The sequence below is a fragment of the Nannobrachium achirus genome (assembly GCF_963921795.1).
Source record: "Nannobrachium achirus genome assembly, chromosome: 13".
NCBI lineage: Eukaryota > Metazoa > Chordata > Actinopteri > Myctophiformes > Myctophidae > Nannobrachium > Nannobrachium achirus.
In genome coordinates this window covers 36,088,502-36,111,533 of record NC_137833.1, presented here as the reverse complement: position 1 = coordinate 36,111,533, position 23,032 = coordinate 36,088,502, and the positions used below count along the sequence as shown (strand labels likewise).

Here is a 23,032-nt window from a genome sequence, read left to right as displayed (position 1 = left end):
TCTTATAATTGTCTCCACCAGCCGAAAGGCATGGGGAGAGACTGTTTTTGCCCCTGTCCATGCGTGCGTGCGTCTGTCCGTCTATCCATCCAGTTTGTTACCAGCTAATCTCCGGTGGGTGCATTCGATGGTCACTATTCGAGCCCTACCGCCCCACAATGCACTGTGGCCACTGCCTTGCGTTTTGAGCACGCGCATGCACTATGCACGCGCACATGCACACTGCAGGCACTTTCTCTGGGCAGGAGGCAACGATTCAATGAACGCAGCTAGCCCTAGCCACCTGTTGCTGAGTTAACGCAACAAAGCCACCCGTAGCAGAACCACCCACCTAAAGAAAACAACTCGTACAAATGTCCACAGCCTTGTCACCAGAGAACAAATTATGAAAAAAGCTAAAAGTTGTTAATGAAGAGAATAGACGCTGGAGGCTTTTATTTTTCGATCTCTATCTCTATTCTTCCCAACCTTCCACAGCTGATAATGATAATCATGATAATAATATTTTATTTTGCAAGAATAACCTATTTTATCACAAACATGGGTGTATGTCTGCATGTGAGAAAAAATAATGTGGCACAGACAAAGATATTCATCCATGAATTAATAAAACAAATTAAATAAAATAAACTATTTTTTATAACATTATTTTATTGGATTGCGATAAATAAAAACATAATTATATAGGTCTATTTCTCATAATAACACTGCAACATGTTGGTATGTTATTTACAATCCACAAGCATCGGGGGAGTTGATCTACAAGCTCACAACGCGTCGCTTCGCGTCGTGTCGAGAGCTTGTAGATCAGTTTTATTTATTGCTCCAAAGTGCTCTGAGCGTTTTAACTGTGCAACAGCGATGACGCAGCCAGATGGCGACGGAGTAGTGTCCGAAATGGGCTGATGAGTTCACTACTGTAGTACACTACATCTGGATCCCTCATTTAGGGTAAGGGAGTAGGGAACGAGTTCCGCATTTCGGACACAGCCAGTATCTCTACAGTCATGTGATCGACATGGATCTGTCTGATTTTCCATATTTCATCCTGATTGGCTAAAACTGGCTTCCAAAGTTTGCAGGATTGTTTTTTGAATAAAATGCCTGAATCATGAACGCAGTGTGCGATTTTGGTGAAATTGTGCATACACAGGCAGAGGAATAAATGCCACTTTAAAAGATCTAATCAGCCTCATGGTGGCGCTATAACAGCCCGATTTGTGTTTTTACCTATAACTCTACTGATCAGTGTACAACTTTGTATGTGCACTCCCTAGAGGCCAAGGAAAAACCTTTGACCTGCATTTTTCATATCTCCCACTAGGTCAAGGAACAAATTTCACTCTTTTCATATTGGCCCGTTATAGCGCAACCAGCAGGTCGACTTTTGCCAACCTCATTTTTGGATCAAAATGCCTCAAATCATGCATGCAGTCTCACTGTTAAAGGCCAAAGAAGACATGGCAACCTTTTCACATTTAGCGCCACCAGGAGGCCACAATAACATACCTGACCTGGTGGAGACCTGTGCTCGGAACACTGCTTCTAGTTACAGTTAAAGTTACTTTTCCTATATTTGAAGTTTAATTATATATTACACTATATATCATAATTTCAAACTTTTTATGCCAGGACAACACTGCCGCAACTTGCCCCCCCACGAGATTGTTTTCATGGAGCAGCTTGTTCCTGGTCTGCTGAGCTGTAGCTCCAGCTCAAAGCACTAAAACACAATTAATCCTGCTCTCAAATTAATTTTTGAGGCCAAAAAGGTTTGTCCACCGTGTGTTTTTCTTCCACCCCGGCAGGGGCAGCTGTAGGCTACAGTACAGGTCGAAATGTGGGTGGAAGCAGCACCTCCACAAACGGCAAAGTCACGTTGATCGTTAATTAAATGCAGTTTGCGGACCGATCGGCTTATTTTCTTTTGCTTGCACAAAGTACACAGGACCCCTCCAGCGGCAATTTTCTAGTGTTCATTTAACTCAGAGAGGGTTCTATGCATTTTACCCCCTTGGGAGTGGGTAAAACAGCTCTTCTAAGAGCCACCCAAACATAATTACAGCTAAACATCATTCATCAGCAGTAAAATCAGTTCCAAGGGCTTGTGTGTGTGTGTTCCTTCTTTCCCATGTTGCTGGTTCCGTGTGGTTTGGAATTGGATGATTCAGGGAGTCAAGTGGACTGGACAGCACCTTCCCGTGAGCCGCGACCCATAGTTTGAGAACCGTTGATTTAAATGTTTTAGTTTTTTGTCTTTGTTTGCTTACAAGTTAAATGTTCCCAAAACGGAAACTTTATTCAAATCTCCCCTTTTAACCCTTTCCAAGCCACGGGGAGCCCCTTAATATTAAAACCGTACTATATCGGACTTCCTAGGGGGGGGGAGGGGCAGCCAATCGTCTTTTCCCGTACTTTCCCGTATTTACCGAAATAAATGATTTTCATCCGGAAATTGGCGATCGTTTAACCTTCCCTAGTCACCACTCGTGCATTGATAGCTCATGGCTGGTCTGACATGAAGTGATGTCATGGCCCTTTCCTTCTCCAAGGCACCTTCCCCCATTCGGTTACTGTCTGTACACGAGTGCTTCTACTGCAGCCGTGCTGGTGGCTATGCTAGCGATACTTTTCAGTTCTACTCTTGAGTCACACGTGTATTATTTGAGGGGACATTTACGTGAACGGATCGCGCACGCGAAACGCACGGGGACATGATGCGTCAGCCGAATCTCCCACTCTAAGCCAATGCAGATTGAGAATTTCACTGGGAACTGGGGTGAGTAAAACAACCCGGATCGCGGAATGGTAATGGGGGATGAAGACCACGTGATATGGCGCTGGATGTCTGGTAAAATGAATGCGGTTCAGATCATAATATAATAATAGAAATTTCACGGCTAATCTACCAACAACCATTCTATTTCGGACGGCAAAGTGTTAAATTGATTTGATTCTTCTTTTTTTCTTTTTACAAACTATCAGTCCAAAAAACTCCTGTCGTAAACAAAGTCTCTGTATATGAAGGTGGAAGAATAACACAAATAGAATCATGAGAATCATATTACCGGAGCAGTGTGAGCGCGAGACAGGGCAGGCGGAGGCATCTCTTCGGGCTCGGGCTGGTTCCAGTGGCGAGCGTTGTAAGACGCTTTAGCAGGAGACTGGGAGAAATGAGAGATTTTACATGAGTGTTTGCCAAGAGTCAAAACAGGAATGACAAACGGAACCAGACAGGACTCAGCAACCTACAGTATTTCCACACTGGTGTGACTTTTAATAACATCTAGATCCCATTTAGGTTAGTGCGATGGGAAAGCGGAGTCCTACATAATTGTACAAGGTCGGTCTCACACAAGGTTGGAGTAATGGCGCAAGCTGTTGCTGATTGTTATCCACAAGCAAGACCAGACTTCAGCTTGCATTACTTTGAAAAATTGTGGTAATAATCATTCCTTCGGATCACTTTGGAATTCCCTCTTCTCTGGGCTTTTTACAGCATAACAAAGCTTATCAAGGGTTTTAAGAGATGGGTGGGATTTATTAATGACAATCATCTGTTTAGTAAAAGTTGAAGAAAACATTCAAAACACATGCTGCTGCCAGCTATGTTTTTCATTCGAGGCAACGATGCAAGTGGGCTGTGGCTAGCACACAGCACAATCTGAGAATCTGGAGTGTTAATTGTATTTAAATTAACACAGAGTCCACACTTTCTACCCTGTAAAATCCAAAGTGCTGTGCTCGTACACAAACTGTAGTCTGTGGAAAAGCCGCAAGCATACCCTAAAGCCTGCTGTGGACAAGCAGCTTGAGAACCCATAAATACTGCATGTCTAGTGCTTCATCGAGAGACAGGCTTGACAAGCCAGAGTGCTGGGCTGTGGTGACAAAGCAAAATGTCTTGGTTTGTAGAAGAACGTAACCCGGGGAATGAACACAACTTTTCTAGATGATGTATGCAAAAACAAAACAAAGAATGCAGGGATAATTGTGGGTTCATTTACAAGCAACCCGAGGACATCGCACAAGGTGATGTGGGACAAATATGACAATACACTTAAACACCACCAATCAGGGGTGAGTCATGCAAATGGGGATCAGCCTGACCCTGAGATAACAACCAGACATTACTGCCCGTTCAACAGCATAGTCTGTGTAATTACAAAACACTCACAATAGCAATTACCGTTAGGAAAAACAAGACAACAAAAAAAAACATTCCTAATGCCCCATAAAGGGGAAATGTGTGGCAGTGAGGACAGGCAGACAATCAAAAACACTGGCAAAGCCACAGACCTTTTTGGGTCCACTGAAGATCTTTTTGGTTCCAGCGTCCTTGGGTTTGTCGTTAGGCTTCCCTGAGAGGCCCTGGTCTTCAGAGAAGTCAAACCCATCTGTCCGGAGACCACAGTGTCATTATATTGGCTCATATTTAGCGGTTACACATCTCCATTCAGAAACATTGCCATTCAGAAGATTGACTTCCATTATTCTAAATTGGAGGTGTCACCTAAACCTAACCTTAACCCTAACCTCAGTGGGGGTATTTCTGAATGGGGATGTTTCTAAGTGGGAGTGTTTCTGAATGGAGGTCTTCCCCGATATTTAGCATATAGTTCATTATGCTAAATTACAGCAGTACTTCACCCCCCAAATATTGTATTTTTTTCTATCAATTATTTACCTGACTATTGACCAATTGAAAATTCATGATCGACAGCAAAACTATATCACAAATGTGTTCATCAACTCCAACACAGGTCTCAGAGTTTAATCCAAGTCTCTTGTATGCAGTCATGTCCTCATTAATTCAAAAACACAGCTTTATGGCCGATTACTTTACCTTTTAATATACTTTGGTGCAAACGGTCACGGCTAACAGATGTCCGGCAAAAACTCAGATAATCAGGGGGTGAACATAATTTTTTTGGCATAGTTCTCAGTGGAGCACTGGGAGATATTGCTTGGTACGCACCATAAAACTTTGCTGAATATTTGACAGTTTCTTTTATATAAAAATAGGTCTTTATGACCAAATAAAAGCCTACAAGCGTTTCAGTGCTGATTTGGAGAGCAAATTATATATTTAAGTGCAACAGAGCCATATGAATATTTTTGGGCCCATTTAAAAGCCATGAATCCGTAAAGAGAACATCATGACGGCAGACTACTTATTTTAATTGAAGAAAATTCATCAGACTGCAGGACTACAGTTCTGAGAGCAACATTACTGTATGCAAAGAGCTATGCTGTGCACATCCAGTAGTCGATGATGCAAGACAAAAGAATAGAGAAAAGACGCCGAGCTACTTACAGCAAGTTGATAGACATCAACAAGGTTCCCACACATTTTTACCAATTAATTTCCAGAACTTTTCCAAAACTTTTCCAGAATATTTAACCCAATTTCCAGGACTATATAACAATAATTCAGCTCAATAACAAGTCGCTTACTCCTCGTTTGATTTATCGCTGCGATTAATTTAGACAAGACCAACTCTATGGTAAATGCTATCGTTTACTCGTGCCATGCGTGGCTACGTGGCAGGGAAAGCTGCACACCTGTGTTGCTGCTGGTCTGGCTGTCCTGAGAGTCGCTGGTCTGGGGGCTGTCCACGCCGCTGCCAAGAGCAGCCAGCGCCGCCGCTGCCTCCTTCTTTGCCTTCCTCTTCTCCTTGGCCTGGCTGCTCTCATCGTCGCTGTCACTCTCGCTCAGGTCGTCAAAACCAAAGTACTTGATTTTGTAGCTACTGCTGCCACCAACAGCTGCACCGCCCTCCGAGCCCTCCTCACTCTCGTGGTCCTCCTTGTCCTCGAAGCCAAAGAACTCTAGCTTGGTCTCCTTCTTGGTCTTGGTCTGGGTGGGCCGGAACCTGGTAGAGGAGACACAAGAGAGACCGGTGGGGGGGTAGGGTTTATTGACTCTGCCAGTCAATCAGGCACTGACAGAGAGGAGAGAGGAGGCACGTGCAGCATATGATCCATCATCAGATAAACACATGGCTCCAGAGGCGGTGGGTGGAATGCCCACTTCAATATAACATATTACTGACAAAGTGATGGGGAAAACAACAATTACCTATAAACTCTAGAAAAAGGGGACTCAGTTATACAATTCTAAATGCAATTGAAAGAAATATAAAATAGCACAAATACTGTCATCAAGAAGATGACTTAAGGATCATGTCTGCAGCTGAAAAAGATATGTACGAAATACTTTATCAATACAGATGTACCTCAATATTACAGAAACGTCTTTTTGACCATGAAGCAGATTAGTCAACAAAACAACATGACAAAGGAGGGCGAGACTATGTGCCATAACCATTTACCGCGCGGTTTTGGGCGGCGGTGCATCCGACTTTTTCTTCATCTGGCCCGCCGCTCCGAGGTCCGTGGCGGGAGCCGGGGCAGCCAGGTCGTCCATGGTGCGCTCCATGGAGTCCTGGATGGTGACGTTGCATACCGACAGGCAAGACGGGTGCAGCACTGTGTAGTCCCGCACCCTGCCCCTCCCCTTGACAGCAGGTGCTGCTGCGGCTGGCTTTGCTGCTGCGGCTGGCTTTGCTGCTGCGGCTGGCTTTGCTGCTGCGGCTGGCTTTGCTGCTGCGGCTGGCTGTGCTGCTGCTGCGGTTGGCTTTGCTGCTGCTGCGGCTGGCTGTGCTGCCGTGTTGCTGGCGTTGGCAATAGTATTACTTGCGCCGGCAGCCGAGACACTGTTGGCGTTTGCGGATACCACTTCAGGGGGCTGGCTGTTGCCGTCTGCTGTGTCAGAGGAGGCTTGGTTGGGCCGACCGGGTCGCTGGTACTTCCTGCAGTTGGAGGTCCTGAGGGTGAACGGGGAAGGAGGGATGTTGTCCACAGGAGGCTCAGCGGGAGGTTCCGCTGGAGGCTCCTGCTCCGCGCTTTTCAGACCTTCTGTGTAGAGTCCATCCTGGGCGTACGAGGAGGACTGGAAGTCCCTGCTACCTCCAGGCTCAACATTAGAGTCGTTACCCAGGATGCTGGAGTCCATACTGAGAGCAGAGGACAGTCGCTGCTGGGTCCTCGACGAGTTCCAGTCTTCAGAGGTGGTCGACTTTGAAATATAGGAGCTCATTGTGGTCGGTGTGCTTCTGTACGATGTCTGGTTGTCCTTTACAATTTTCTGTAGAGACGTTTGTTTATCTGTGGGTGAATATGACAATAATTACACAGTGTTATCACATTCACTGAATGGTACACAGATGACCACTATGAACTGGAAAATGAATTTGCCACTTTCACATCTAACTACTTCGGCAGCTTCTTCAAACTGTAGTAGTAGCTGTAAAGCCTGTTTTAATTGTAATTGTTAACACCCAAGGGGCCAAACTCGTTCAGTAACGAGATAAGGCCACTAGGAGTCACTCTGCCAAAAGGAGTTGTCTCGTTCCTGAACGAGACAACAAGGGGTTAACTTGTACAGCTCTACATGCATGCTGCGTGCCCTGTGAATGATCCTAGTCCATACGTCACCCCGTAGCTCAGAGAGAGAGAGAGAAAATGGCGCGAGCTGGTTGCATTGATTTCCATTCTAGGCTGAAACATAAAAAGGGCTTTATCTATGAATGAGGTGAAAAGAACGCCAGGGAAGCAGAGATCTGATTGTTTTCACGGCGACACTTTACCGCGATGGTCGGCCGCGGTTTGGATTTTAGTTGGTTTGTAAACAAATGGATTTTCTTCCTCAATCATCAGTGGACACTCACGTGCACACGCACGAAGCTTCCGAGGCTCTTCAAAATAAAGCGTGAGTGAACGGCGGCAGAAACAACTGCTAGAAATGTTAGAAACCTTGGCTTCCCATGTGTTAAAAGGTAGGGTAAGTGGGGTTCGAGTACTGATCCTGACGACCTTTGCTGTGTGTCACGCCCCCATCTCTCTCCCAGTTTCCTGTCAGCCTACTGTACAACTATCAATTAAGGCAGAAAAAGACCCAAAAATATCTAAAAAAAAAAAAAAAAAGCAAAAAAAGGGAAAAAAATATATTTTTTGCTTAAAACATTTTCTTTTTTGTTAAAAAGTTTAAAAGACTATATTCTGATAGTAAATAATTTGTGTAATCACTTCCAATTACACTTGATTAATCTGTGTCCTGGCTGAGTTCTCCATCCTGATTGGATCAAATTGCTATCCCGACCTGAAAACCGATTTAAGAGCATGAGAGATAGGAGACCCCTGTTACTGAACCAACACCTAAAGAAAATGTTGGTCACTGGTCAATGTGTTTTCATATAAAAATGCAACTAAACTGCTGCCACTGTGATGCACATGCTGTATGTACTCTCATATTACAGAATCAGTACATTGTCAACATTAAGCCCCAACAAACCCTTGCAGATAGCATTCCCCCATTACAGTTTGGTAAACATAGTGATTACTCGTTTTTGCCCACTACTTACTTGTGGCTGTGCCCTGTGGTGGAGCCGGGACTGAAGCCGTCCTGATGGCACTTCCTTCGTCTGCCTTAGACTGGGGCACATTGTGAGACGTGACCGTCTTGGACTCTTCGTCACTGTCAAACCCAAACGGGTCATCATCACAATCGCTGTCCTCCAGCCTGGGCCTCTTGGGAAGCTCGGGAACGTCAGGTTTCAGCTGGGGCCTCTTTGCTCCCAGCTGAGCCTTGTAGGTGGTCTCCCCCCATTTGGTGCTCAGGGTGGGCTTCTTGTTGGAGAAAACCTCATCAAACTTGGAGTTGGCCTCTCCTCCTTTACGGCTGTACGTCTTGCTGAATCTGGATGTCATGGTAGTGGCTTTAAGTTACATATTCCCTGCGGTCGGAAAGAAAAGAATCACAAACCATACGTTTACATGATGTTATAACTTGCCGATTGCTAAGGACAACTATTATTGATCAAATGCAAAGTTTCAACCAGGGTATAACGATTACAACCGCTGCTGAAAGGATGAGAGAGTGTGTGTGTGTGTGTGTGTGTGTGTGTGTGTGTGTGTGTGTGTGTGTGTGTGTGTGTGTGTGTGTGTACCACCAAGCTGCTTCAGTGGTTTTCAACCAGTGGTCTGGGGACCACCAGTGGTCTTTTTAAGGGGTTCCAGGTTCCCCAGCTAAATGATGGAGTTGGTAACCAAATGGACCCTTATAGATCTATAACTCTTGTGTGTAAAAGGAACGGGTCCATTTGGTTTCACTTTACGCTCTCAAGAGTTCAATTATGGTTAAATATCTGCATTACTTAATTTACAAGAACTCTACACAATAAGAGAATGTAGAAGTTGATATTGTGACCAACGTTTGAATGTTATCTCTCCTATGGTACAAACATCAATACAGCATGGAATTGTGGACAAAATCTTTATCCAACCATAAAATATTCAAAGTCTTGGGTCTGAGAGGCTTTGATCTCATCAAATGGTGGTCCGTGGCTCAAATGCCGCATAAATAACAGACCTTGACATGAAAAGGGTTGAAAACCACTGTGCTAGCTCACTGAGTGTTATTAGCCAACATTCGCCTGCCAAACTGATAGCATGTCAATACAGAAATCGTGACCTAGTTATCGGATAGCGCCATGGATCAAGTGGGTTTGGCTGCAGACCACAGCAGATAAGGGGCGGATTGTGTGAGGGATGCTATTGGATAGTATGTTAGGGGGCGGATTGTGTGAGGGATGCTATTGGATAGTATGAGAATGACTCAATCCGCCCCCTGGAATCTCAATCCACCCCCTATGACGTTGCACGGACGGGGCACCCTCCTGATGGAGGAAGTTCCCACTTTGCTCTGGAGAGTTTTTCAAAGGAGGGAGGGGGGGAGAGAGCCAGGGAGCCTGGAGCTCGGAGCTCCAGGGCCCAGGGGCCGGCCCCTCGCCGCTCGAGGCCGACCTGGGGGGCACTCTCGGTGGGGCAGGCCGGCGACGGCGCTGCCCCCCCGGCCCTGGAGCTCCGGAGGTGGTCGAGTATGCTGGTGCTGGGCGGAAAGTGGCCCAGATGGGTGTCTCTACTCGGGTTTGGGATGCAAAAGGTGGTCCCTGGTTCTCTGGAGGTCCCGGGGACCCCCTGAGCTTGTCTCCCCTGCCCCTGCCTTTTAGTGTTAGTCAGTGCTTAAAGTGGGCACTGAGCCAGGGAGCCTGGAGCTCGGAGCTCCAGAGCACCAGGGCCGACCCTCCACACCCTCTAGGCCGACTAGGGGCTCCCTCCTCGGCCACACTCCACCCAGCGCCGGCCTCTATACCAGCAAGCTCCATGGGGACCTGTGGATATTCTGGACTTAGAAAAAATCTCGCATCTATAGCAGATACCCAAGCTCGCCAAACGCTTTAGGCTCCTATTCAACCGCCCTTTGGGCCTCGCGCTCGAGCCTGGTACCGTCGGAACCGGCTCGCCGCCCCGCACACGATGGTGCCATCGCGGACCCCCGCGGACCCCCAGGGCCGGCGCCAGGCCCCGAAAACCGGGCCTGGCGACCTCCAGGGACCACCGGGGACCACCAGCGGCGGTCCCCGGTGGTCCCTGGCGGGCCTCCGAGCACCGCCGCCCGGGGACCCCCTCCAGGGACCCCCCGGGCCCACCAGCCGTTTTTCTTCTAAGTCCAGCAGGACTCAGAAGAAAAACGGCTTATCAGTTTTTCTTCTAAGTCCAGCAGGACTCTGAAACATTTCCCTCACCAGACTTCCGCCCCGTCCGTGCAACGTCATAGGGGGTGGATTGAGATTCCAGGGGGCGGATTGAGTCATTCTCATACTATCCAATAGCATCCCTCACACAATCCGCCCCCCTAATCTGTGGTCTGCAGCCAGACATGTCTCCCATGGATCGGGGGCGAAACACCACCCAATAAGCCAACTTGAGCTAGCTTAACTTAAAGTTTGACGTTTGCCAACAACGATACACAAGACCTGCTAACTAAACCCTGTTAGCTAACTCTAGCTATAGGCCTTCTGTTGACTGTTAAAGTTCCGCTCATATGAAGCTGTTAGCACGGACACGGCTAAGCTAAAGCTAACGTTAGATCAGATTTCACACTATAACTGCACCCACCAGCTGAAACACTTCAGCGTTGCAAACCACTAATTCAGCGAGTCAATGTGCTTATTGACCGGGGGAGAAGCCTTAAATCATACAAATAGGCTGTGAGCAGGAACAGCAACAACACACTCACCTCAACTCAGATGAACAACCGCCTGTTTCTCTCTAACGTTAGTTACTAGCTAGAATCATGCAAGATGTACCAAGGATGCGTAAGTGATGTCACGTCAGCGTCATACGGAAGTGATTCAAAAATAGCATGCATGGGGCCCTTGCTGATTGTGTGCATTTTTGTTTGTTTTGTTTCTCAAACATTTTAATTTCAAGGACCCCAGTTTGACATCATGACATGACATAATTTATGTAATGTTATTTCTATCTCTGAGACCCCAGTTTATATTGTAAACGTACACTCAATGTTTGTAACACATTTTTGTACACTCTCCGAGATTTGATTTATGTAATGTTATTTTCTATCTCTGAGACCCCAGTTTATATTGTAAACGTACACTCAATGTTTGTAACACATTTTTGTAGGCCTACACTCTCCGAGATTTGGTTCCTAACTATCATTTATTTTAGCTGGCAGTCAGTGGGACCCCAATAAAATAATAATAAAATGAAAATAAATATAGGATGTGTGTGTGTGTGTGTGTGTGTGTGTGTGTGTGTCAGTGTAATCACTAAATCTACATTGTCTGCATTTTGTGTACCAAGAAAACGACAAACTTAAAACCATTCAGCGTGTTTGTGACGTTGCCGTCGTGACCTTGGTGCCTTTTTACTCCAGCCTGCCGACTACCGGCTATAGGCCTGGCCGTGAGCTTCAATCCTGCTCGCGATACGAATCAAGCGGATAAAGTCCGTCCAATTAGGTGGGAAAACGCCACTACACACACTTTACTGACCAGAGCGTAATCCACAAAGAACACCAGTGGGTGGAGAATGGTGCTGTAAACGTATTCTTGGTCAGCGTAGTCTCAATTTTGCCGATAATGCGTACTTTTTGCTTTTTGTAGTGGCACCGGCGGCCATTAAAATTTCCCCTCCCTCTTCCTTTGCTGCCAACACTTTTTTTTAACGTCGTTCGGCGAGACGAGAGAGACATGTCTGGCTGCAGACCACAGATTAGGGGGGCGGATTGTGTGAGGGATGCTATTGGATAGTATGAGAATGACTCAATCCGCCCCCTGGAATCTCAATCCACCCCCTATGACGTTGCACGGACGGGGCGGAAGTCTGGTGAGGGAAATGTTTCAGAGTCCTGCTGGACTTAGAAGAAAAACTGATAAGCCGTTTTTCTTCTGAGTCCTGCTGGACTTAGAAGAAAAACGGCTGGTGGGCCCGGGGGGTCCCTGGAGGGGGTCCCCGGGCGGCGGTGCTCGGAGGCCCGCCAGGGACCACCGGGGACCGCCGCTGGTGGTCCCCGGTGGTCCCTGGAGGTCGCCAGGCCCGGTTTTCGGGGCCTGGCGCCGGCCCTGGGGGTCCGCGGGGGTCCGCGATGGCACCATCGTGTGCGGGGCGGCGAGCCGGTTCCGACGGTACCAGGCTCGAGCGCGAGGCCCAAAGGGCGGTTGAATAGGAGCCTAAAGCGTTTGGCGAGCTTGGGTATCTGCTATAGATGCGAGATTTTTTCTAAGTCCAGAATATCCACAGGTCCCCATGGAGCTTGCTGGTATAGAGGCCGGCGCTGGGTGGAGTGTGGCCGAGGAGGGAGCCCCTAGTCGGCCTAGAGGGTGTGGAGGGTCGGCCCTGGTGCTCTGGAGCTCCGAGCTCCAGGCTCCCTGGCTCAGTGCCCACTTTAAGCACTGACTAACACTAAAAGGCAGGGGCAGGGGAGACAAGCTCAGGGGGTCCCCGGGACCTCCAGAGAACCAGGGACCACCTTTTGCATCCCAAACCCGAGTAGAGACACCCATCTGGGCCACTTTCCGCCCAGCACCAGCATACTCGACCACCTCCGGAGCTCCAGGGCCGGGGGGGCAGCGCCGTCGCCGGCCTGCCCCACCGAGAGTGCCCCCCAGGTCGGCCTCGAGCGGCGAGGGGCCGGCCCCTGGGCCCTGGAGCTCCGAGCTCCAGGCTCCCTGGCTCTCTCCCCCCCTCCCTCCTTTGAAAAACTCTCCAGAGCAAAGTGGGAACTTCCTCCATCAGGAGGGTGCCCCGTCCGTGCAACGTCATAGGGGGTGGATTGAGATTCCAGGGGGCGGATTGAGTCATTCTCATACTATCCAATAGCATCCCTCACACAATCCGCCCCCTAACATACTATCCAATAGCATCCCTCACACAATCCGCCCCTTATCTGCTGTGGTCTGCAGCCAAACCCACTTGAGACGAGAAGCGGCCAATCGGCGAGAGGGATGTTTCCCTGTGACAAGCAGTTTGGACGAGGCGCATCAGTAAACTTGACTGTGAATGGGTACACATTTCAAACCAAAACAGACGATAGGGGGCACTAAAGGACCGTGTCGTGCTCGACTTGAACTTGTGCCAAGAAACTGATGGCTGTTGAAGGCTTTACTCGTCTATTTATACTAGGTTGTGCGGCGCCGGCGGTGTCGCGCACTGAAAATACAAATACAAGCTGATCTTCAAGCTCAGCTTGTAGATATAGGCCATTCAGTGCACGACCCCGGCGCGCAACTATGTATGAAATGTTTTCCAACTGTCCCCCAACTGTCCAACTGTCCCCTCAAACCCCAGAAAAAGAAAGAAAGAAAGAAAACACTGGAAAAAGTGATGATGGCAATTGAGCTGCACCACAATGCTTCTTGGCAATATCAAGGGACACTGTTTGAAAGGCCCATACCAGGGCCAGTGAGACAGAAGCTTTGGCTGTTCGGCTGCATTTTCAAACTAGAGTAATAGGATGTTATCTCCCAAACAGAGGACACTTTGTCATCAATAACTATTGGCACTGCTCTGGGGGACAGATGTTGTCATTGGAGTGCATTATTATGTATATATAGCTACTTGTATAGTAGTCTGTATCAACATTGAAATGGCTGGCCATCTCATAGGCCTACTAGTAGACATACATATCAACTATAGGCTACTCATTCCAGCATTTCAAGCCTCTCTGTCATCAAATTAGCCTAATAAGCAACACAATACAGAATATCCACAACTGTTTAGAATGATCATTTGTCATGGGCTTCTTTCTCTCAAGCTCAATCTATTCTGTTTCTATTACATGGGTTTTACATATTGCATTCCTTGACCTCTGTATTGCTGGCAGCTACATTTTTATTTGTAAATTGTATTTTGATACATTTGCTCTGCAGTCCTATACTGTACATCTATGACTACCGGTATTTATGTACATTCTTGAAAGCACGCTTTTACCATGAAGCGACGTTGCAACCATTTGGTAGAGGCCTATATTTAGATTTGAAAACAGTTAGGTTTGTTAAAAATATAACATTCTTTGTTCAAAAAAAAAAAATATATAACATTCATTCTTGTTATTATTGTTTTAAATTACTTCTCAGGGAAGAATTATTCACTTTATCAAAAGAAAAGCAGACAAGTCACTATGAAGTCCCTTATTCTGGCTACAGTCAGGACAAGACAATGCAACTTATGGGGATCATTTGAAACTGTCTACATTCTTTTTGGATTCCAAGTTATATGAATTGTTGACATTTCTATAATGGCATGATGCCAACACTATCACATCAAGCCCATATTGTAAGTGCATATTTATTATGCTTCTCAGAATAGAGTTGATTGGTCCATGCCTGCAGCTGGACATCAGCGAATAATAACAGATGGCTAAAGCTTTCTGGCAAATTGTTCTATATTGATATTCCCACTATGAGAAGCATTCCAGCCTTCATGTTGAAACACATGCAATCCATCTTGTCAGCCTACAATATATGCACACATAAAACACATGCTGGCATCAGCATTAATTGGGCTCACAGAGAGATGGTGAATCCAAGACTTATAGGGGCGATGAGGTAATCCTGTCATGCCCTAGATGACTGATGGTTCGGGGCACAGGGCTTGGCACTCTGGCCTCTATGATTTCATTAATAACACTTTGGGCCTCACAGCTGAATCCACTGCTACACAAGTACTCTCACACTGAGAATCACATCATCAAGTGTGTGTCTTTGGGTGTCTTTGCGTCAGTTGGCTGTAACATTTTGTTTTCCCCTATCCTTCATAAAAAATAAAAACTGGAACATAGCCTATGACATTGGGAGATCTTTGCAATTGAGGACATACAAATCTGTAGTAAAAGTGAAGTAGTGCCTACATATTTTTCCTTTTAATGTAGCCTATATGAGGCAAGGTACACACGAAGGCAGACCTCCATTCAGAAACACCCCCACTTAGAAACATCCCCATTCAGAAATACCCCCACTGAGGTTAGGGTTAGGGTTTAGGTTAGGTTTAGGTGACACCTTCATTTAGAATAATGGAAGTCAATCTTCTGAATGGCAATGTTTCTGAATGGAGCTGTGTACACACAGTATAATCACCTGTGTTCCTTTATCCATCTGTAACTCTGAGAGTGTACAAATGTAACCCATTTGAGTACTCTCAGAGTTAAATGATGACTCAGGGTTTTACAGTGTAGAGGTGTCAGTCTGCAATGTGGGAGAAGAACCATGAGATGGCAGTAACAGTAAAAATAGCTCTTGAACGAGCATATAATATCAGTTTTCAGTGTGAGATGGAAGACTGTATACAAGACCTTTGATTGACTGTGAGAGGAAAGGTATACATATTTGTCAGTTAAATATACAGCACTTATGTGATCATGTTCTGTTGACAGAAGACAAAATAAAGATGTTCATGTCTGGTAGGCCTGCTGCATGTAGTCACATGTGATTATAGTGCATGCCTGTGGGCTATTTAGCACAGTGGCAGGAAACTATATGCTATTATACAACTATCATGTGATGTATGGAAATGAGTAGGAGACTGGGAATGAATGACCAGTGGTAACTCAAGGCCCCGTAACATTGTAATTCAAATGTAAAATTAAGGGTAGCTTCAGCATTGGACAACAAAACATGGGATTAGAGACTTTTTCTTAATTTGGAGGCCAAACAAGTATATTATCGTAAACTAAGGTCTATTTACACTTTGTTCGTAGGGTAAAACAGTCGTGTGATTTATGAGGCCATTCAAAGTTTATAAAAATATGAAGAACAGAAGAATAATAACCGTCATCTCCAAGTTTTCAAAAATCATTGCCAATTTATACCAAATGTATATGATCAACATAATCCTGGACTGAGACTTCATTGTGCGTTCATGCAAAGCCCTCGTCTGTGGCCTCCATATCCTGGATCAGATCATCGTTTGGCCCGTTTTCCTGTCTCTGAGGTCAGCATGGAGGGCCTCTGGCCCAACAAGCACACCAGGCCACTATCAAACCCGTATGAAGGCAATAAAACCTAATTCAAACCAGATCCCAATTGACTTTATGTCCCCCTCGTGCCTGTGAGCATGGCTAAGCAAATACTATGCACATGCAAAGCAAATATTGTAATCGTCAATGTCGGTGCAGTCCATTTCTGTGTGTGTGTGTGTGTGTGTGTGCGTGCGTGCGTGCGTGCGTGCGTGTGTGTGCGCGCGTGCGGGTGTGCATGCATGCATGAGTGCACATATGTGTTGTTACATGTGGGCACATACAGGAAGTTTGTGTTGACATGTGCCTCTCTGTGTGTATGTGAGGGTATGTGAGAGAGTGATGATGGTAGATGAAAATGAGAAAGCAAGTAAAGAGAGTTTAAATCAAAAAGAAACCCCTTTATTTGGTTCTCAGTACAGAACACATAATCATCAAAACACGTGAAAAACTACAGTACTTGAAATAAAAAAGGGGAATAAAAAATATACAAATCAGATGTGCTCAGAGAACCCTTTTGGTTATTTTAACAGAGCCGCGAAAGGTCTCACCAAGCAAAGGTCTGCATCAAAACTCAACACAACTCAAAACAAAAAGTTAAACGGGAACATTATGCCAATAACCGTCTTTTTATGTTAATTGGTAAACAGTAGTAGCTTTGATCAAGGCATATGAGAATAAAACCGTAAATACACATGGATTAGAAACTTCACCTCTGCAATAGAGTACCTTTACAGTCATTTCTTTCAAGGCAAAGCCAGAACTTTACTGGCATGCATGGCGCCGTTGGCTGCAGGGCCACTCATCATGGCGTCGCGTTAGGAGTCACATTAGAGCACCGTGCCCCCTACCCCACACAGCCACACCCTTATAAGGTCCATTGGTGATGAGAAAAACAAATTAGCTCCCGCAAATGCGTCATATTTGGGGTAGGGTCAAGGGTCAATCTCCATGGGGACGATAGTGAGAATGGCGTCCTCGTTCCCCCGGCGCACCACCACTCGAAGTGTAGCACCACTTTTGATGGTGGTGCTGACATCTGTCGCCGAAGATATCCTCTGACCATTGATGGAGATGATGACGTCATGCTCTTTTAGGCCGCCACTGGAAGGGAGACGAGGACAAGGAATCATGGGTGAGTAATAAGAATAAGAAACAGCATCCACAGTCAAATCCTCGATGTTAATATACTGTAACGCTGAGAGTGTACAAATGGACCTTAATGTACTGGGTCCATTTGTACACTCTCAAAGTTGAATTAACACTGCTCGGTTTCAAGTGGTTAATCGGTCTGTTTGGTCTAGTCAACCAAGACTTTGTTAGTTTATTAGTCTTTTTTTTTTCTTTTCCATCTTGTAAACTCTTGACAGTGACACAACCCTTTAATTCTGCCAGTATTTAACTTTCTATTGCCTATAGCCAGGGGTGGGCAACATATATTTCCAGAGAGCGATACTGAGGGTAGAAACTTGAAACACATACACAAAAGGCATGAATTTGACTTTTTCTTTCTAAGATGAGTTACATAAAACCATCCACCTCAATGCATTTTCAAGTTTTAAATTAGTCAAGGCAGACTGTTTCACTAGTACAAACATTTGATATTTACCATTTGAGTACATACATAGGGTTACCTGCATCAGTGTAAAGCAGGTATGGACTGAAATTGTAAATATGAATTGACTAATCATTTCTTTAGTTGAGAACAACCCTGTATATTTGCAGTGTAATGATATCTTAGAGAAAGAAAAAAAGAGTAGGAAATGGGATCAAAGGGCTTTAGATATTTTTTAACCTAGCTGATGTTTGTTACATCATAATTCATGGAATTAAAAGGTTGAATAATAACAAATCAATAAAACAAATCAAACATTTCTTGTCTGTCCAAGTGTATGTATATATTGTACATTGTACATCTAAACTATAGTTCTTCAAAAAAAGAAAAAGGATGTAAAAAGAATAGTGTTCATTTATCTAACTCTGAGAGTGTACAAATGCAACCAAATAGACCATCCACATATGGTCCATTTGGTTACATTTGTACACAGCCAGAATTATAACATTCAGGACTTTTCAGTGTAGGGAATAAATATAGGAATGTGTCAATATTCAGTGTAAGCATTGTGGGGCCTCCATTTAATCAGAAACAGATCTGAATACATTCATATGAAATCTCTTTCATAAAGAGAGAGAAAAAAAGGATTGGGTGGAAACTGACCACAATTATGACTGAATGAGAGCAGAGAAAGGGCAGGCTGGGAAACATACAAGACTCTGAGCAAAGACACACTCAAAATAGAAGGCTAGTAAAGTCTACATCACAGCAGGACTAAGGCTGGTTACCAGAAGTGATATCAAAGCCTGACTCCAAACACAACAAGTACTTAATCACAGACACATGCCAAATGAGGCCACCACACCTTTTCCTGCCTCGCTCTCCTTTAACACGACCACAGTTCCACATTCTCTTCATAGCGCTCACCAACTACGTGTCATTTAATAGGCAAGCATGACTAATGCCCACACCTCCAGTGCGTGGGACACAGGACCCTCTTTTCTACATTGGGGCCAATCTATACTTGCCAGGGCCAGGACTAACATACAGTAATAGCCTAACAGCATGAGATCAAAACAACCTCAGGCAACACAATGTAAAGAGAACCACAGAAATGTAATCGTCCATAAACGTCTGTGACTTAAACACTAAGTAGAGTCCAGACAAGGCCTGTAGGCCCTTCACTGGAGACCATGCTCGCAAGGGCTGGGTAAAGTAGGCCCAGGAAAACCACAGAGAAGCTAGTTGCCTCCCTGTATGAGGGCTGGAGGAAATAGCTGAGCTCAGCATCTTTCTAGCCACACTCTGCTGGAGTTGTGGTGGTGGTTGATTGCATCGGGCTGGGGGGGCTGGGGTTGTGGGGAATCGGGGATTCTTAGAGGGTCAGCAGGCATGCTGGAGTGAGCTGTGAATTTCTGTTTCGCTATGACAGTTGTATAAACCTGTGCGAATGTGTGTGCGTATGTGTGTATGTTTGCGTGTGTGCAGGAAGTGCACACACACAAGAGATGAGGGAACTACTGGAACAAAAGAGACCGTGAAATATATGTGCATATGCCGTGTGAGTGCGCACAGGAGAACAGAGCAGAGTAGGGGTGTTGAGTGAGTGTCTTGTATATAAATTCAATACATGTGTACAGTGCAACGCGCCAAACACAATATCCCGTGGCCCAAGAAGAGAGAGCGGTAAACCTGTCGCCACGGTCCACAGAAATCTGCGACGTTTCCGACCAAGTTAAGTTTGTATTGAAGCCACACTTTTGGCCCGACACAGGCAGAAAAGTTGTCCTTACACTGCAGCTGGCGTCTTGGCAATGACTTCCATTACGTAGGCTCCAGATGTGACGTCAGGGAAGTCTCGGTGTCTACTCTTCAGCTCCTTGGCTAACCTAAGAGACAGGGAAATGGTCAGTGGGCAGCGTACTATGAAGCATGGTGTGGCCAAGCAGTGATTATTCCAGTCATCGATCAAGGCAAATAGGTCAGTACTGTCAAATGTTAATAGTCCATGAAGGATCAGTGATGATGACATTTCAGTCAATAGTTTTTATGCGTGACTTCAGCAGTAATGGTGATAATCTAACCCGACCTCTGCTTCACTAATTGGCTGAGTTTATGTCTGTACCGTTTCACCAATATAAGTGGCAGCATGTAAGAAAATCTGAGACAAGCCTGAGACTTCAATGTCAGGTAACATAATAATACTAATAATAATAAAGATCACTCTATAATATTACAAAACGTATCAATACTTTTATTTGATATCCATCATTACAGCTGAATTCTGTACGACTGTGTTTGTCTGTGCTTCGGTGGAGTCAGTGACAAAATGTGCAACTTACGCTGGAGTGAGAGTCATCATCCTTACACCAATGTACTTCTTCTTAGATGCACCCCGCCCTGGTAATGGACATAGAGAAAACAAGTATTGATTGACTGGTTGAATACTTTAATAACACGTTTGAAAATGGTACGGCAGTACAGTAAAGAAATTGTGCTAAAAGGATAACACAAAAAGCCCTGGGGGGTCCATTGTAGTCAATTCATCATCATCATGACATACAATACATACAATACATTACATCTCAGTAGCAACACTAAAACTAGTAAGCAAGTAGGGGATATAATTTCTTCACTTGTTTATCCTGTATGAGTTCACTCTCCCAATTGGATAAAACTGGTATCCCAACCTGAAAATGCATTTTCTGTTTACTAAAGAGCCGGAGGGATCCCTTATAGCCTACATTTAAATAAGTCCTGGATTGTAACTTTCAAATTATTCATTTCTTCCCTCACCTTCCACAGTCTTAGTAAAGGTATCAGGACTTGAATCCATATACTGTAAGTCATGGATTACGCCTGCCCTCCACACAATAGAGCTCTGTGAAAAAAGTCTTGACTAGACTGAATTTCCTTCATTCACAGAATGAAGTAGTTGGGGCTACCCCACCATAATATTCTAAATGGGAGTTTTGTACCACATTACGGGGGTAAAAATATTACTTTGTTTGGATCACTCAATAGACTGTGGAGCAGTTTGTCTCATTGTAGAGTGAATAACCCAACACAAACATCCATAGGAACATTGTTTGAGAATGTTCAAATCATGCCCTGGGCACTTTCTCTCGCTCTGTGACTGTGTACACGCTCAAAGTAACGAAAGCTTATAATTTTGTGTGTGTGTGTGTGTGTGTGTGTGTGTGTGTGTGTGTGTGCGTGCGTGCGTGCGTGCGTGCGTGCGTGCGTGCGTGCGTGCGTGTGTGTGTGTTCGTTCATTTGATAGCCTTGTTTTCTGCTCATTTCATAATCCAAGAATGTTAAATTTTCAACCTCACAAAACCCGTATCAAAGTATGTGAAACCACCTCAAAGTCTTGGCCAGGTGCAGGGTATAAGCGGCGGCAGTAACAATGAAACAAAGAAAAACAATAACTAGACATTATGTTGGAATCTGTGCATTTGCAATTTCAAACCTTTGAGGTCATGTCAGGTAAAGATCCATATTGTTCACATGTCAGCCATTTATCTTACTTACTTCATACAGCACTTAGACTGCGGTTTGTACTGGGACAGTTTCCAGGTTTTAATGTACCTGTATGTTTGTCTGTGAACTGAAGCAGGGCTTTTCTGGAGAAAAAATAAATAAATAAAGGCAATAAACCAATGCAGGATGACAGCTTTTATACCTCTGGACAACCGCTCATAGGACTCTGCCAGGAACTGACGGATCTTGTCTGAGGGGATGGCGAATGAGATGCCTGCCGTCACTTTCAACGTGTTGATCCCGATCACGTCGCCATCCTGAAAGACAGCTCAACTTAATGTCTGGTAGACTATACCTCAAAGGAGGGGCTAATTATCATCATCACTGATTATTATGAAGTTACAGCAACATTGTCAAAATAAATAAATAAAAATGCTTCCTTGACTGACAATTAAATAAAAACGGTTTCTTACCAGATTGACCAACGGCCCTCCTGAGTTTCCATACTATAAAAGAAAACAGAGACTGCATTGAATATTGTGTTAGTTAATCATGTGCTCTGAACCCTCATATTCACATCAGGGCTGTCGCACCAAATTCGGGGCCCTGGGTACTTTAACTATTGAAAAATAGCTGATATACAAGCTCACAGCGCAGCACAGAGTGCCGCGCTGCGAGCTTGTAGATCTGCTATTTTTTTTAAATCGTGAAATTTGTGCAAGTCTTTATTATGGATTGAATATTTCAAATCCTTCAAAGGTTTTTAGAAAAACCTATGTTTCTATGTCAGTGATGCTCAAACCTTTTCATGTGAAGGACCCCCAAAATTATATGTATTTGGCCACGGACCCCCATCTCAAAATATTTAGTTCCAGGGACTCCCCAGAAGCAAAATTTGAGTTACAAAGATTTGCACACATTTTCACGACTTTTCAAAAATAGCAGCTCTACAAGCTCGCAGCGCGGCACTTGGTGCCGCGCGCTGTGAGCTTGTATATCTGGTATTTTTCAATGGCTTAAGTATAAAATAATTAAGGCCCCTCCACCTTGGGCCCTAGTAACTCAGCCCCACCTCCCCGACCCCCTTGTGACGCCCCTGATTCACATACATTGATGATGGCGTCCGTCTGGATGTAGTCCATGTCGGAGTTACGCAGGCCCAGCTCCTTGCCGCCTCGCTGGGTGGTGCTGACGATCCCTGTGGTAACCGTGTTCTGGAGGGAGAACGGGCTGCCAATGGCAACAACAAACTCCCCTGGCCTCAGGTCTGCCGAACGGCCCAGCATCAGCACAGGAAGCTTTGTCTGGACCCAGGAGGAAGCACAGTGGGGACACAGTTAGCTGGAACACATTCTAGAGATGTGTTGATATTACTTATGTTTTGTTTGTTTTATACTTTAGTTACAATTCCTTTAGATTCTTTCTTTTTTGTAAGATTTGTTTTGGGGCTTTTATGCCTTTATTGCCAGGACAGTAGACTGACAGGAAATGGGGGGAGAGACAGGGAGTGACATGCGGCAAAGGTCGTCTGGATCGGGAATCGAACCGGTGATGCCACCAGGCATCAATGCCCATGTGGCAATGCCTATGTCGTATCCATTGTAACATGCGGAGGT

General features: G+C 45.2%; 2 protein-coding genes across 2 annotated transcripts in view; both read right to left on the bottom strand.

Moving 5' to 3' along the window:
• Nucleotides 1–11,180, bottom strand: part of wapla (WAPL cohesin release factor a) — a 30,068-nt gene extending 18,888 nt beyond the window's left edge. The window contains exons 1-6 of the mRNA XM_080739854.1: nucleotides 11,144–11,180; nucleotides 8,427–8,798; nucleotides 6,336–7,170; nucleotides 5,566–5,876; nucleotides 4,300–4,397; nucleotides 3,069–3,164 (exon numbers count right to left, since the gene is read on the bottom strand). Of these exons, the coding sequence (XP_080595980.1) occupies nucleotides 3,069–3,164; nucleotides 4,300–4,397; nucleotides 5,566–5,876; nucleotides 6,336–7,170; nucleotides 8,427–8,772 (1,686 nt within the window). The 5' untranslated portion in view covers nucleotides 8,773–8,798; nucleotides 11,144–11,180. The remainder of the gene's footprint in view (nucleotides 1–3,068; nucleotides 3,165–4,299; nucleotides 4,398–5,565; nucleotides 5,877–6,335; nucleotides 7,171–8,426; nucleotides 8,799–11,143) is intronic.
• Nucleotides 11,181–16,765: 5,585 nt separating this feature from the next.
• LOC308296560 (serine protease HTRA1A-like) overlaps nucleotides 16,766–23,032 on the bottom strand; it is a 40,030-nt gene continuing 33,763 nt past the window's right edge. Inside the window, exons 4-9 of the mRNA XM_080739855.1 lie at nucleotides 22,526–22,720; nucleotides 21,890–21,922; nucleotides 21,619–21,733; nucleotides 20,276–20,333; nucleotides 19,727–19,822; nucleotides 16,766–17,482 (exon numbers count right to left, since the gene is read on the bottom strand). Of these exons, the coding sequence (XP_080595981.1) occupies nucleotides 17,314–17,482; nucleotides 19,727–19,822; nucleotides 20,276–20,333; nucleotides 21,619–21,733; nucleotides 21,890–21,922; nucleotides 22,526–22,720 (666 nt within the window). The 3' untranslated portion in view covers nucleotides 16,766–17,313. The remainder of the gene's footprint in view (nucleotides 17,483–19,726; nucleotides 19,823–20,275; nucleotides 20,334–21,618; nucleotides 21,734–21,889; nucleotides 21,923–22,525; nucleotides 22,721–23,032) is intronic.